The sequence below is a fragment of the Cicer arietinum genome, chromosome 4 (assembly GCF_000331145.2).
Source record: "Cicer arietinum cultivar CDC Frontier isolate Library 1 chromosome 4, Cicar.CDCFrontier_v2.0, whole genome shotgun sequence".
NCBI lineage: Eukaryota > Viridiplantae > Streptophyta > Magnoliopsida > Fabales > Fabaceae > Cicer > Cicer arietinum.
In genome coordinates, this window is record NC_021163.2 from 65,618,556 (window position 1) to 65,630,318 (window position 11,763).

The 11,763-nt window shown below is 28.6% G+C and overlaps 1 protein-coding gene across 4 annotated transcripts; it reads left to right on the top strand.

Moving 5' to 3' along the window:
• Positions 1-2,615: 2,615 nt before the first annotated feature.
• On the top strand, positions 2,616-7,154 carry LOC101508872 (probable alpha-amylase 2). 4 transcript variants are annotated; one of them, XM_004499259.4, is made up of 13 exons: positions 2,616-2,963; positions 3,059-3,110; positions 3,222-3,264; positions 3,513-3,544; positions 3,931-4,057; positions 4,173-4,399; positions 4,517-4,662; positions 4,767-4,879; positions 5,005-5,093; positions 5,327-5,449; positions 5,673-5,708; positions 6,437-6,535; positions 6,618-7,154. In XM_004499259.4, exons 2-13 carry the CDS (start codon positions 3,093-3,095, stop codon positions 6,807-6,809), a joined length of 1,245 nt encoding a protein of 414 aa, XP_004499316.1. In that variant the 5' UTR covers positions 2,616-2,963; positions 3,059-3,092; the 3' UTR covers positions 6,810-7,154. The 4 variants fall into 4 exon arrangements, with proteins under 4 accessions (XP_004499316.1, XP_004499317.1, XP_004499314.1 ...); XM_004499260.4 differs by having other exon boundaries at positions 3,225-3,264; XM_004499257.4 differs by having other exon boundaries at positions 2,617-2,963; positions 3,507-3,544.
• Positions 7,155-11,763: the final 4,609 nt, after the last annotated feature.

The following is an 11,763-nucleotide window of genomic DNA, read 5'->3' on the forward strand; positions in this document are numbered from 1 at the left end:
GTTTATACACATGGGTTGCACGACATTACTTTTTTTATTTATAGAAATTAAATTTTATCCAAATGCTAAAATGAAAATAGTACAAACAAATTGATCATTGATTGAGACACTTTTCATTTATATTTTGACTTCAACAAACAAAAAACACACTAACGATATATGTAAATGTTTCAGAAGTAAATAAAAAAATTACGAAACTAAAATCTTAATCACAACAACCAAACTATATTTTCCTCCATATATGACAAATGATCAATAATAATACAAGATCCACAATTATCAATATCGTCCATCTATGGAAAAAAATATGTGTTTGTGTTTGTTTATATTAATTATATGTGGTTTCTGACATGACTAATTAAATCACATATTGATAAGTCATATGTAAGACTAAGATAGTGTTGAATTTGATAATAATCTTCATAAGTCTCTTACTCAATATAGAATACCGATTATATGAGTTTTTCTCAAACATATGAACTACAAACTTGAAACAAATTAAAATGTACAATGAGATGGAAACCTAAAACGACATACTAACGAGATAAACAACGTCACTTCGGACGATTAAATCATCGACAAAACGAGGGAAAAAATTAAATATATATAAAAATTACTTATGAAAAAAAAAAAGCAAAGTGGGTAAGTGATTTCAAACAAAAATAACATGAAATTAACTCTCCAATGATTGAATCAGAAAAATAGATCTTAGAAGAAGAGAAAGAGAGACGAGAGCCACCCAAAATATTTACCCCTCTCCACAATATTTAGAAGTTTGTTATGATATATTTTCATGGTATAAATGAAATCATTTTTCCTTTGGACTTTCATGTAAAATTACTTTTATCAGTACAATTATTGTTTGTTAACTGTGACGTACAATTACTATTTTTTAGGGTTATTTGTGATTTTAGTTCTTGCTATTTGAGTTAATTTTGATGTTAGTCATTTAACTTTTCTAGATTATTTTGGTTTTGGTCTGCTACTTGTATATTGTTACTGGAACCATAAGAGTGACTGTAATGTCGTTTTGTTTTAAAGAAGAACAGAGAAAGAGTAACATTGGAGTTAGTGTAAGATTTAGAAGAAAAAGATGCAAAAGATGACGATGATGAAGAGGAAGTTTTGAATTTTTTTTAGATTTCTTCAAACTTAAAAAATTAATTTGAGAACATTGTTCTTAGAGTTACTTTCCAATATACAACACTAATATTGATATAAATTTGGATCAACATTATTGTATATCCGGAAGTAATCTAATGCTTTAAAATCAATTCTTAGGACAATGAATTGGTTGTGGCTTATTTTTCACTTTTAATTTTTGTAATTTTTTGTCTTTATAAATATACTATATGTAACTTTTAATTTTGTTAGAGTCTCTATAAAACTTGTTCATATTAGAATTAATTCATATAATATTTATTTTAATCTTTTAGGTAGTTGATATTATTAATTTTAAAATCAATAATTTGTGAGAACGCTAAACCCAAAATGTAATATTTGTAAAAAAGTTGTTTAGTGTACATTTTATAAAATATATACACCTTAAAAATAAATAAAATAAATAGAGATAAAATAAAATGATGTAATTAGAGGTGTCAATTTTGTGAGTTTACTATTTATTTGCACTAAGTCACCTATTGGAGGGGTAAGAACATTCAATGGTTAAAAAGACCTCGCTAGAAAAACCATTAAAATTATTTGGGTCAAGTGCGCTTATAGATCCACTTTTTTAATAATTTGTTTGGAAAATATTTTTTGAAAGCTTTTATAAAAAAAGATTTCAAAAATAAAAAATTATAAAATTTCTTCAAAATTTTTTGAGAAAATAATAAAAAGATTTCCAAAAAAAAGAAAGTTCAATTAAAAACAATTGAAAATTTTCTGAGAAAAAAAAAATATGAAAAACTCATAACAAAACAATAAAATACTTGGCTGGAGTATAAAGAAATTGTCTCAATCGAGGGTTGTAATTAATGGACTATGGAGGAGACTTATTAAGAGGAATCTTATGTATCGTAACTTAATTGAAAACTATAAATAGAACAATGGTGATAGATTAATGATATAATATAAAAAAAAAATAAAAGGTTGAACGGGAGTTGTAGAATATAAGACCATCTTCACTAGATATGCTCAAATTGAAGGTTTAAACGAGTCTTCGTGTATTTAACCATAGTGTCTAATAAACCCTATATTTCAAAAAAAAAAATTCAATAAATTTCATCAATAATTCTATATTATTATATTAATTTATTTTAATACAATTTAATTTATTATCAGTGAAATTCACAAAAAAAAAATTAAAAAGATAAAATTTGTCGAGTCTGTCGACAAAAATACCAATATCTATAAACACTTTATTTTAATTCCATAAAAAAAGTAGTTATAAAAATATGGTGTTTATTATGGGAAGGAGTCCCGTTGTGGAGTACCTAACCACGTGTATGATTGTTGGAAAGAAAATGTGGCATGTTTACGAGATGAATAGAATTTTATTTTTTGACTCAAGATCAATGGATATTTAATAATAATAATAATAATAATAGTAGTAGTAGCTTAGAAGAGTTGTCAAAAAAAGAGTAGGAGTAGTTAAGAAGGGACAAAAATGAGGCGTTAAAGAGTTTGAGAAGTAAGTATTAGTCAGGAATGGGAAGCGCGCTGAATGCTTAGAAATTAGTGTGTGAACGGAATGGGTATTCATTCATGATCATGACAATAGCTTTGCTTACTTTCTAAATTCTAATTCTAATCTTCTGGAAGTGGATTTCTCATTCCAATCCAACTGAATATGAATCAATTTTATTTCGTATTCCCTCCTACCTTATCTCTCTCTCTCTGATTCTTATTCATTATTTTATTTTCTCATTTATTTATTAATACCATTCCCTCCAACACTCTTCCCTTCTCAACTCACTTCTCAATTCTCAATTCTCAATTCTCAATTCTCAATTCTCAATTCAGTGCGTCTCTCTTTCTCAATATTTTATTTTATTTTATTTCTTCTCACTTTTTATCATCATTCCAAACTCACATTAATCGTTCATTCATGATGCAGCTCACTGCGTTTTATTCCTAATCTTTCACTCAACATGGGTTTCTTGAGCAGTGTATGCAACAAATGCTCTTTGCTCTCTCTCCCTCTCTCTAACTTTTCTTTTTTTCCTTTCTTGTTTATTTGAATGATTTCACTCCTTATTTTTTGGTTTGTGGTTGACCAGCAGGAACGTGATCAAAATCAAACCAATCAACGAAATGATCTCGGTATGCTTTTCAATCTAACCTCACTAATAATGTCTCTCTGTCACTATAAATACATTTTACCTTATAATTTCGAATCATCATCAATATTCAATTCCTTTCTTCTACTTAGGGGACTTGGTTTCCCTTACCTAATTAATTCTTTTTCAACACCATAAATGCATGCATCAAGTGTTGCTTTTCAATTACTCTATACTATTGAGATCATGATCTTCTAATGAATCATTCTTCACGCCCATGGCCAGGTGCAGTTTTGAGAGATGGAAAGGAGATACTTTTCCAGGTAAATTTCAATTATTCTGCTGCCTACTTATCTTTTTTGTTGCATCCATAATACAAGAATTTTCAAGCCTACCAATTGTTTTACTGCTGCTCATCTCTATTACTATTTACTATTAATAAATAAAAGAATGATCCAGTGGACATGTGCCATCTTTTTACACGGATTTCGTCGCGCTACTAGTTGAACAAAAACAAATCAGCCTGAATTTCACTTGTATTTTGTTGTCTGTGCTGATGCTATTTGCATAAAAGGCATGATCTTGTAAAACTAATAGGATAGGTTACTTGTGTACATGCCTATCATACCACATATTTTTTCTTTCGTTCTAATGCTGCCAATAACTTTATATACAGTAAATTTAACATCAGAAGAAAATTGCTATGCAGGCATTCAACTGGGAGTCTCACAAATACAATTGGTGGACAAATTTAGAAAGCAAAGTTCCGGACATAGCTAAAGCTGGAATCACTTCAGCATGGTTGCCACCGCCAACTAATTCCTTCTCACCTGAAGGTTAACATCCTTTTAAGAATTCAACATAAAGTTATAGGTTTTTAAAATTGGACAATTTATCTATTTTTTCAACTACATGTGATAACGCACTTCTTCTCTTTCCTCTGTTTTGCAGGTTACGCTCCACAGAACCTTTACTCTCTGAATAGTAAATATGGTTCTGAGCATCAGTTAAAAGCTTTACTTCAAAAGTTCAAGCAACACAAAGTCCGAACAATGGCTGACATAGTTATCAATCATCGTGTTGGAACCACCCAAGGAAGTGGAGGGATGTATAATCGTTTTGATGGAATTCCATTACCGTGGGATGAACGTGCTGTAACATCATCTACTGGTGGACTGGTAACATACATGTTACATCCTGATGTATTTTCATTTGTTCTAACTTGCATCCTCATTCCTCCTGTTGTATCTTTGTGTTGTTTATTTTCTACTGTATCTTTTTGTTGTTTATTATAGGGTAATCGAAACACTGGGGCCATTTTCCATGGGTTTCCCAATATTGACCATACTCAAGATTTTGTGAGGAAAGATATCATAGGATGGCTTCGGTGGCTACGCCATAATGTAGGCTTTCAAGATTTTCGTTTTGATTTTGCAAAAGGGTAAGACGTGTTATGTCTTATGAACATTGAGGATTTTCCTTTGGTTTCTTACTTCATGTATTCACGATTTATAGTTTTATACCTTTCAATTCTGTCATTTGTAGCTATTCACCAAAATATGTGAAAGAATATATTGAAGGAGCAAAGCCATTGTTCTCTGTTGGTGAATATTGGGATACTTGCAACTACAAGGGTTCTATTTTGGACTATAACCAAGGTATAGTGCTTAAATATATATTCTCATTCATCAAATATATGAATAAATTAGCCTTTCAATATTTCTTTTGTATTATACACTTTCAATATTTAGCCGTTAGCTCAATTATTTTTCACTCTGTGCAGATAGCCATAGGCAACGAATACTCAATTGGATTGATGGCACTGGGATGCTTTCAACCGCATTTGACTTTACAACAAAGGGAATTCTCCAGGTACCCATCATTTTATGCCTAGTATGTTAAATAAAGGTTTGAAAAATGAGAATGGAAGTTAGATCTTACTGTGCATATATAAATACTTTTTTTCCACTCCTTTGCTATTCAATGAGGTAGTGTCTATCTACGAACATTGATACTAAATCTCAAGTGTATCGGTTATTTAATTCATACTATAAAATTACATTTCTCACCACAAACTCCTTTTCTCATTTTGCACTTGTTTGCAGGAAGCTGTCAAGCGAGAATATTGGCGTCTGCGTGATCCTCAAGGGAAGCCACCTGGTGTGATTGGGTGGTGGCCTTCACGATCAGTCACATTTATCGATAACCATGATACTGGTTCAACTCAGGTGCTGAGTTCACTATTTGTCAAAATAAAATAATACAGAGATGCTTCTTGAACAGTATTTGTAATTACCATTCTTGTTTCATGAAATGCATGCTGGAGTGGGGGTGTGTATGATCAGCCCAAATTACCATTTTCCTTTTACTTTTTTTAATTTGGCAATAACACATTGCTTTTTACTACTAAATCTTAAATTCATTCATTCTCTTGTTTCACTCTATGTGCAGGCTCATTGGCCCTTCCCCTCTGAACATGTTATGGAGGTATGTATTTTTTAGGCATTAGTGGCTTTTTAAATAAATAATGCTTTCCAGTCCAGAGGGAAGTAGTTAGATATGATGCCAAGTATGTGTACGTACATGAATATTTTGTTTGCTTGTAGTTTTCGGGCACAATCTTAAATATAATAATTCTACCAATTATATGTAGTCTTTCCATATGCTATTAGTTAGATAATCTATATATTTTTCTGTATCTTTCCTTTGGTTGTTTATTATCTATACAGTAACAGTTAACTACACTACCTCGCCAACGTTTTTGTCCTGTTAGTTGACGGATAAAGAAGATGAGCTAGTAACATGTCAACCATGTCCTAGTTCTACACTGTCATTTCCTCATTTATAAATATTAAATAATATCAAATACATGTTATTATGCCAATTATTCAAAAGTCATATCATATTTATAAAAAAAAAATAAAAAAATTGTGGTTGAACGTACACATTACTAAACATTTTGTTAGGGCCTTTGTTGTTTCTTCACTATTGTACTACCATGAGGCCTATGAAATTATCAGAACTTCAGGAGGACGAGGGAATGTCCTTTTGTTGTATTCCCTCCTAGACTGTTTTTATTAAAACTGCCGCGACTTGGATATACTTGCAAAAATTGACAATAGTGTTTACTTTTAGGCCCTATGCTGCTAACTAATTATACTTAATTAAATAGTTTAGTTACATATTGATCTACATCTAATTTTTTGTTACTGCAGGGGTATGCATACATATTGACTCATCCTGGGACACCGTCAATTTTCTATGATCACTTTTATGACTGGAACAACTCAGTCCATGAGCAGATTGTGAAGTTGGTATGTTGCAGAACTAGGATCCTACTGATCCATTTTTGTTTGACAAAAAGAATCTAAGTAACCAATTTACGTTTAACTGCAGATTGACACTCGCAAGCGTCAAGGTATTCATAGCAGATCACCTATTAGGATTCTGGAGGCAAAGCACAACCTTTACTCAGCAATCATCGGGGAGAAACTCTGCATGAAGATTGGAGATGGTTCATGGTGCCCATCTGGGAGGGAATGGACACTATCAACCAGTGGCCACAATTATGCTGTATGGCATAAGTAGTGTTTCTGCAGCTTGACCATTCCTCTCCTCTGGGTGTGTACTGAAATGAAAAGGAATTATGTGCTTCTTATATACTAGTATGCTTTTAATTCTAATACTTCATGAAACTGCAGCTCTTTTTCTTTTTTTTTTTTCTTCCTTCCATCTAGCATGCTTCGTGGAAGTCGATTGTTGTAACATATATTATTTGCTCGCGCAGCTGCTTTCTGTGTATCTGTATTACATAGCAATAGCTGCTTTGTTTCTGTGATGTAACAATAAAACTGTTCATTGTACCATTTTGCAGTACTATGTGGTGGTCAGTGAACTAACTATTTATAATTATGATATGCCATTTTTTCTGAATGTGTCGAGTATGGCTCATGTGTTGATCGCACAAGACTTTAAAAAATTATATATTAGATTTGTCGATTACATTTTTTATCTAAAAACTGTCTTTCAAATATTAAGAGATAAATATTCTTAGTTCTTTACATTTAATTAAAAGTGCTTTAATGAAAAATCATTTCATGTTTATTGTAATTTGAGTAGTTTTATATAATGGAACAAACATTCTTACAAGAACCTTCCATTTAGGGAATAGAGATAGTATTATTAAGTGGATTAATTAATTTGTTTATGGGCTCTTAGGATGGATAACAGTAATAATACTCCGTCCAATTAACTCAATAAAAATTGATATATTAATTTAAAAATATAATATCGAATAGAGTAGGTAAATATTGAATTTGAATTCTTTCATGTTGAAATTCAACAAAAAGAGATAGGATACATGAAAAATTCAACAAAAGGAGATAGGATCAATTATTAGACCGTGGATTCATCTTAATAGGACACAACCTTTAATGGGCAAGGAATATTATTTTATAATATATCTTGAATTTTGAAAAATTATATATTAATATTTTTAATTGTTTGCATTCTAAACACTCTCATATTAGATTTAAGCTATATTGAAATGTTATTTATAATTTAAACAAAGTAGTTTGAGTTTTTTATATTTTATTTGATAAAAAATATAATATTTAAAAATAATTTTAAATTATTAAAATTTTACATTTTTTTATTAGAAATCTAATTTTCAAAATTAGAAAATTTTACTTTTTTTATTAAGGATTTAATTTTCAAAATTAAAACATAACTGTATAAAATAGTTTATGAAGAGTTATGTTGATAATATTATCTTTCAAATTTATTAAGACCTACAATTTAAAATATATACAAATGAGACAAATAAATTTAAATAGTAAAATTATCCGCATAAATGTATCTCGTTGATATTTAATGCCAACGTGAGACAATATAAATTAAAAAATATCACTTGTTTTTATTGAAAACGATTTTGGTCCATTTATTTTTTAAATATGGCTTACATATATTACCTTTGTCTTTAATTATAAACATCTAATGATAAAAAAATTTACCCCTTAATAAAATCATTTTTTAACTAATTAGATGTATTTATTATTATTTTTCAAACAAAATCTAATTAATATTACTAATTTATTTAAAAATATAATAAATTATTATTAAAAATACAATGCACAAGAATATTTTAATTGTTTTTTAATATAAAATAAATACATGAATTATACTATAATTTTTTTTAATAGTTAAAGTATAGATAGAAACATAAGTAGAGGCAATAGCTTACTAGATATGGAGAGAGTCACATGGCGCAGGAGCTGGAAAGAGAATCACCCACATCAACATTGAATGCATCGTCGTAGACTTCATCATTTAGTTTTTGAAACTCAGTCTTTAGTTTATATAGGTTAAAAATCAAGTACTAGTCAACTGCATTCCCATTTGTTTTAATGCATGTTTTTGAAATTTGAAAGGTATAAAATAAAAAATATTTTATTAATCATATTTTAACTTTTTAAAAGCATTAAAATTATAGAATAAAAATAAAATATTTAAAAAAAGTGGAGAGTAGCGAACTCCATTTAATGTGACTTGGGTGAAACTGAATCGGCAACCAACCAGTGCTAAAACAAAAACTAGTGTGCGTATGGGGTTGGTTCCAATAGCCAACCTAGCTAGAAGTATCAAAGAAGAAGAGACGATTCTTAATTTGATCCTTGTAAAGGCTCTAATCTTTTCCCACTTGGACCTAAGTTCTCATTCTTTTATTAAGTTTAAATGAATAATTAATCTTTACCCTCGCTCTATATATATATCTCTTTCTTATTTATTGACATGACACAGAGCACACAAGTGAAGGTCCATCATCATCATCACATCTTAAATAGCTGGCAATGAATCTCTCTAAATATCTACCTGCCAACCTTTCTTCTTAAATACATACATATACTCTTGCGTCTCAAAACTCAACAACACTTTCCTTTCCTTTCCTTCCCTCCCCTCAGGTTTTAATCAGTCACTAGATCAAGCTAATTCATTAAGCGGGCTTACCAAAGGGTTGCTTGTAGAGTTTATTGGCATTCTGTCCACCTCCCTTAACTAGATATTTTTCTAAATATATCGGAGGTGGACACACTGCCAATTGAACTCTGTTAGCTGCTTTTTGTAAAGCCTTCCTGATATATGTATTGCTTCATGGCAACCTACCTAATATGTACTCAAAAGATCTTGCAAGCACAATCACTTCTAGTTAAGCTAATTAACGTTTCTTTTATTACCTTCTTTATTTTTGCTGGTCACCTATTCTCTATATATTTGATTGATATACTACCTTACTATATGATTAGTGCTTATTTTGTTATTTATTTTACATTTCTTATCTTCCAAAATTACTATATATAGAAAGAGTATTGCATATTTGTTCTTCATCAATTCGTGCCTTTCTGCATACCAAATGTTGAGTACAGAAAGGGGAGATCGGTATCGTACGTGTTACATCTTGGTTATTTGCTACATGATGAAAACCCTAGTTTAATTTTGTAACTAATTCTATATTTCAATGATTTCTTTCACTCGATCTTCTCTATGGAGAAAGTGAAGGTTTCTAGGTTTATAAAAGAAGATAATGTCATCTCATCTCATTTACATCGCTCCATCTGAGGAAATTCATTCAATATTTTTTCAAACGAATAAAAGTCTAAGTCTTTTTTAATATTTAGCAGAAAATGATGTCCTTTGTTGAAGGTAATATTCCATATATCTGACATAGTATATACTAGTATGTTGATTTAATGACAAAAAGTAGGAAAGGAGATATGAGGATCTATATACGCTACAGGCTATAGCTCATGCATGTCTGACACTAATATCTTCCTCCTTCATTTTCTATTATTATTAAAAATTATTTAATTATTTATTTATCTATAACAGCGGTTGTTGCTGCTGCTGCTGTGATGAAGCAGCAGATTGGGTGTAAGCATTAAAAATCAATCAGCAGACCTAATGACTAATGCTGAGTTGAGTGAATGTTTCTTTCTTTCTTTCTTTGTAGGCGAACTTCAAGGCTCATCATTGCATATTGACATTCAAATCTCATATAGGAGTACCTTTTTATGCAATAGTATATATACATACAATAATTATGTACACTTCTTGCTTTCAAAGCGACCTCGTGATGCAATAATACCAGTTGCTCTATTCTATGTCAGGAATAATGCTTATCTACTATACTTCTAACTTATTTTTCTTTTTTTATATCATATTTTTATTTATATTTTTTTATTATATATTATTTTAAAATTTATATATTAAAATATTTTACTTTTTACGAGATTGTAAAGCGAGAGATAATTATTTTTTTACCAAGGGGAGATATAATTACTTAAACAATTTTTTTAATTGAAGGCTGCATATCGACGATGCATTATTTATTGTCATTTTATTTATTTATTTATTTTAACATTTTTATTCAACTGTATAAACTTTATAGTTTTTTCATTAGATATATTTTATTGAATTTTATTAATTTAATTTGGTTTTTTTAATTATTTTTTAATATTTATTTATTTAATTCATAATTAATTATTGTTATAAAAAATAGTAATAGGTAGTTGGATATACGACCTTTTATTTAAGAAATAAAAATTATTTAAAAGGTTACATTTTGATCTTCTAAAGAAAAAATTGATAAAAGTAAGATATTTTAATATATAAATCTTAATATTGAATATAATTTAAAATTTTAAATAAAAAATTTATATAAAAGAATTCAACTCAAATTTGAATTCCCTTGTATTTGAATTAAATATAAAAAAAATTATGTTTATCATTTTACCGTTTATATGTATTGAATTATGTTTATTATTTTTTAATAATAAATTTAAATACATTTCATTGATGAATATAACCTCATTGTATTTGATTCCAAAATAAAATATCTAAATTCCTTCCACTCTTCTTATTTTAATAAACAACTTTTCAATAAAAACAGATGTAGTTAAATCATTATACTATTAAATTATAAAATGTTTAAATATATTTTTTTAGTTATTTTGATTATTAAAATCTTTAGTTTAGTATTTAGATGTATTTTTAATTAGTTGATTTAATTTATTAAATTACTTATCAAGATATACTTGGAAATTCATTTATATTTTTATCATATTTAAATACTATATTAAACCTTGAAGGAGTTTTATAAAAAAATTATAGAATTGCTAATATTTCTTCCTCTAATAAATTATTAACTATTGACATTTTATTTAAACAAAATTAGCAACAACATTTTACATTTTTATTCTTATTTGTTTCTGTATATAACTGTTATTTTTATATGATAGAATAATTTCCAGATTGTGATTTAGGAACAGATGATTTTACTGTTTTAAAAAAAAAAATTGAAACCAATGCTTAATAAATCAGTAAAATGAAAGCGCAAATAGAAGAGGAATGGTGTTAGATGGACTAATCGTCGAAAGGAAGAAATGAGAGGTAAAAAGAGAAAAATGTATAGAGAAATCTTTGATTAAAAGAGAATAGAGATAAAATATAATAAAGATTCGTTTGATTCACATTTTAAAAATTTTAT

Coding starts and splice junctions, on each gene's coding strand:
- LOC101508872 (XM_004499257.4), top strand. Junction 4,400..4,516: donor CATCATCTACTGGTGGACTG/GTAACATACATG, acceptor TGTTTATTATAG/GGTAATCGAAACACTGGGGC. Junction 4,663..4,766: donor CGTTTTGATTTTGCAAAAGG/GTAAGACGTGTT, acceptor TGTCATTTGTAG/CTATTCACCAAAATATGTGA.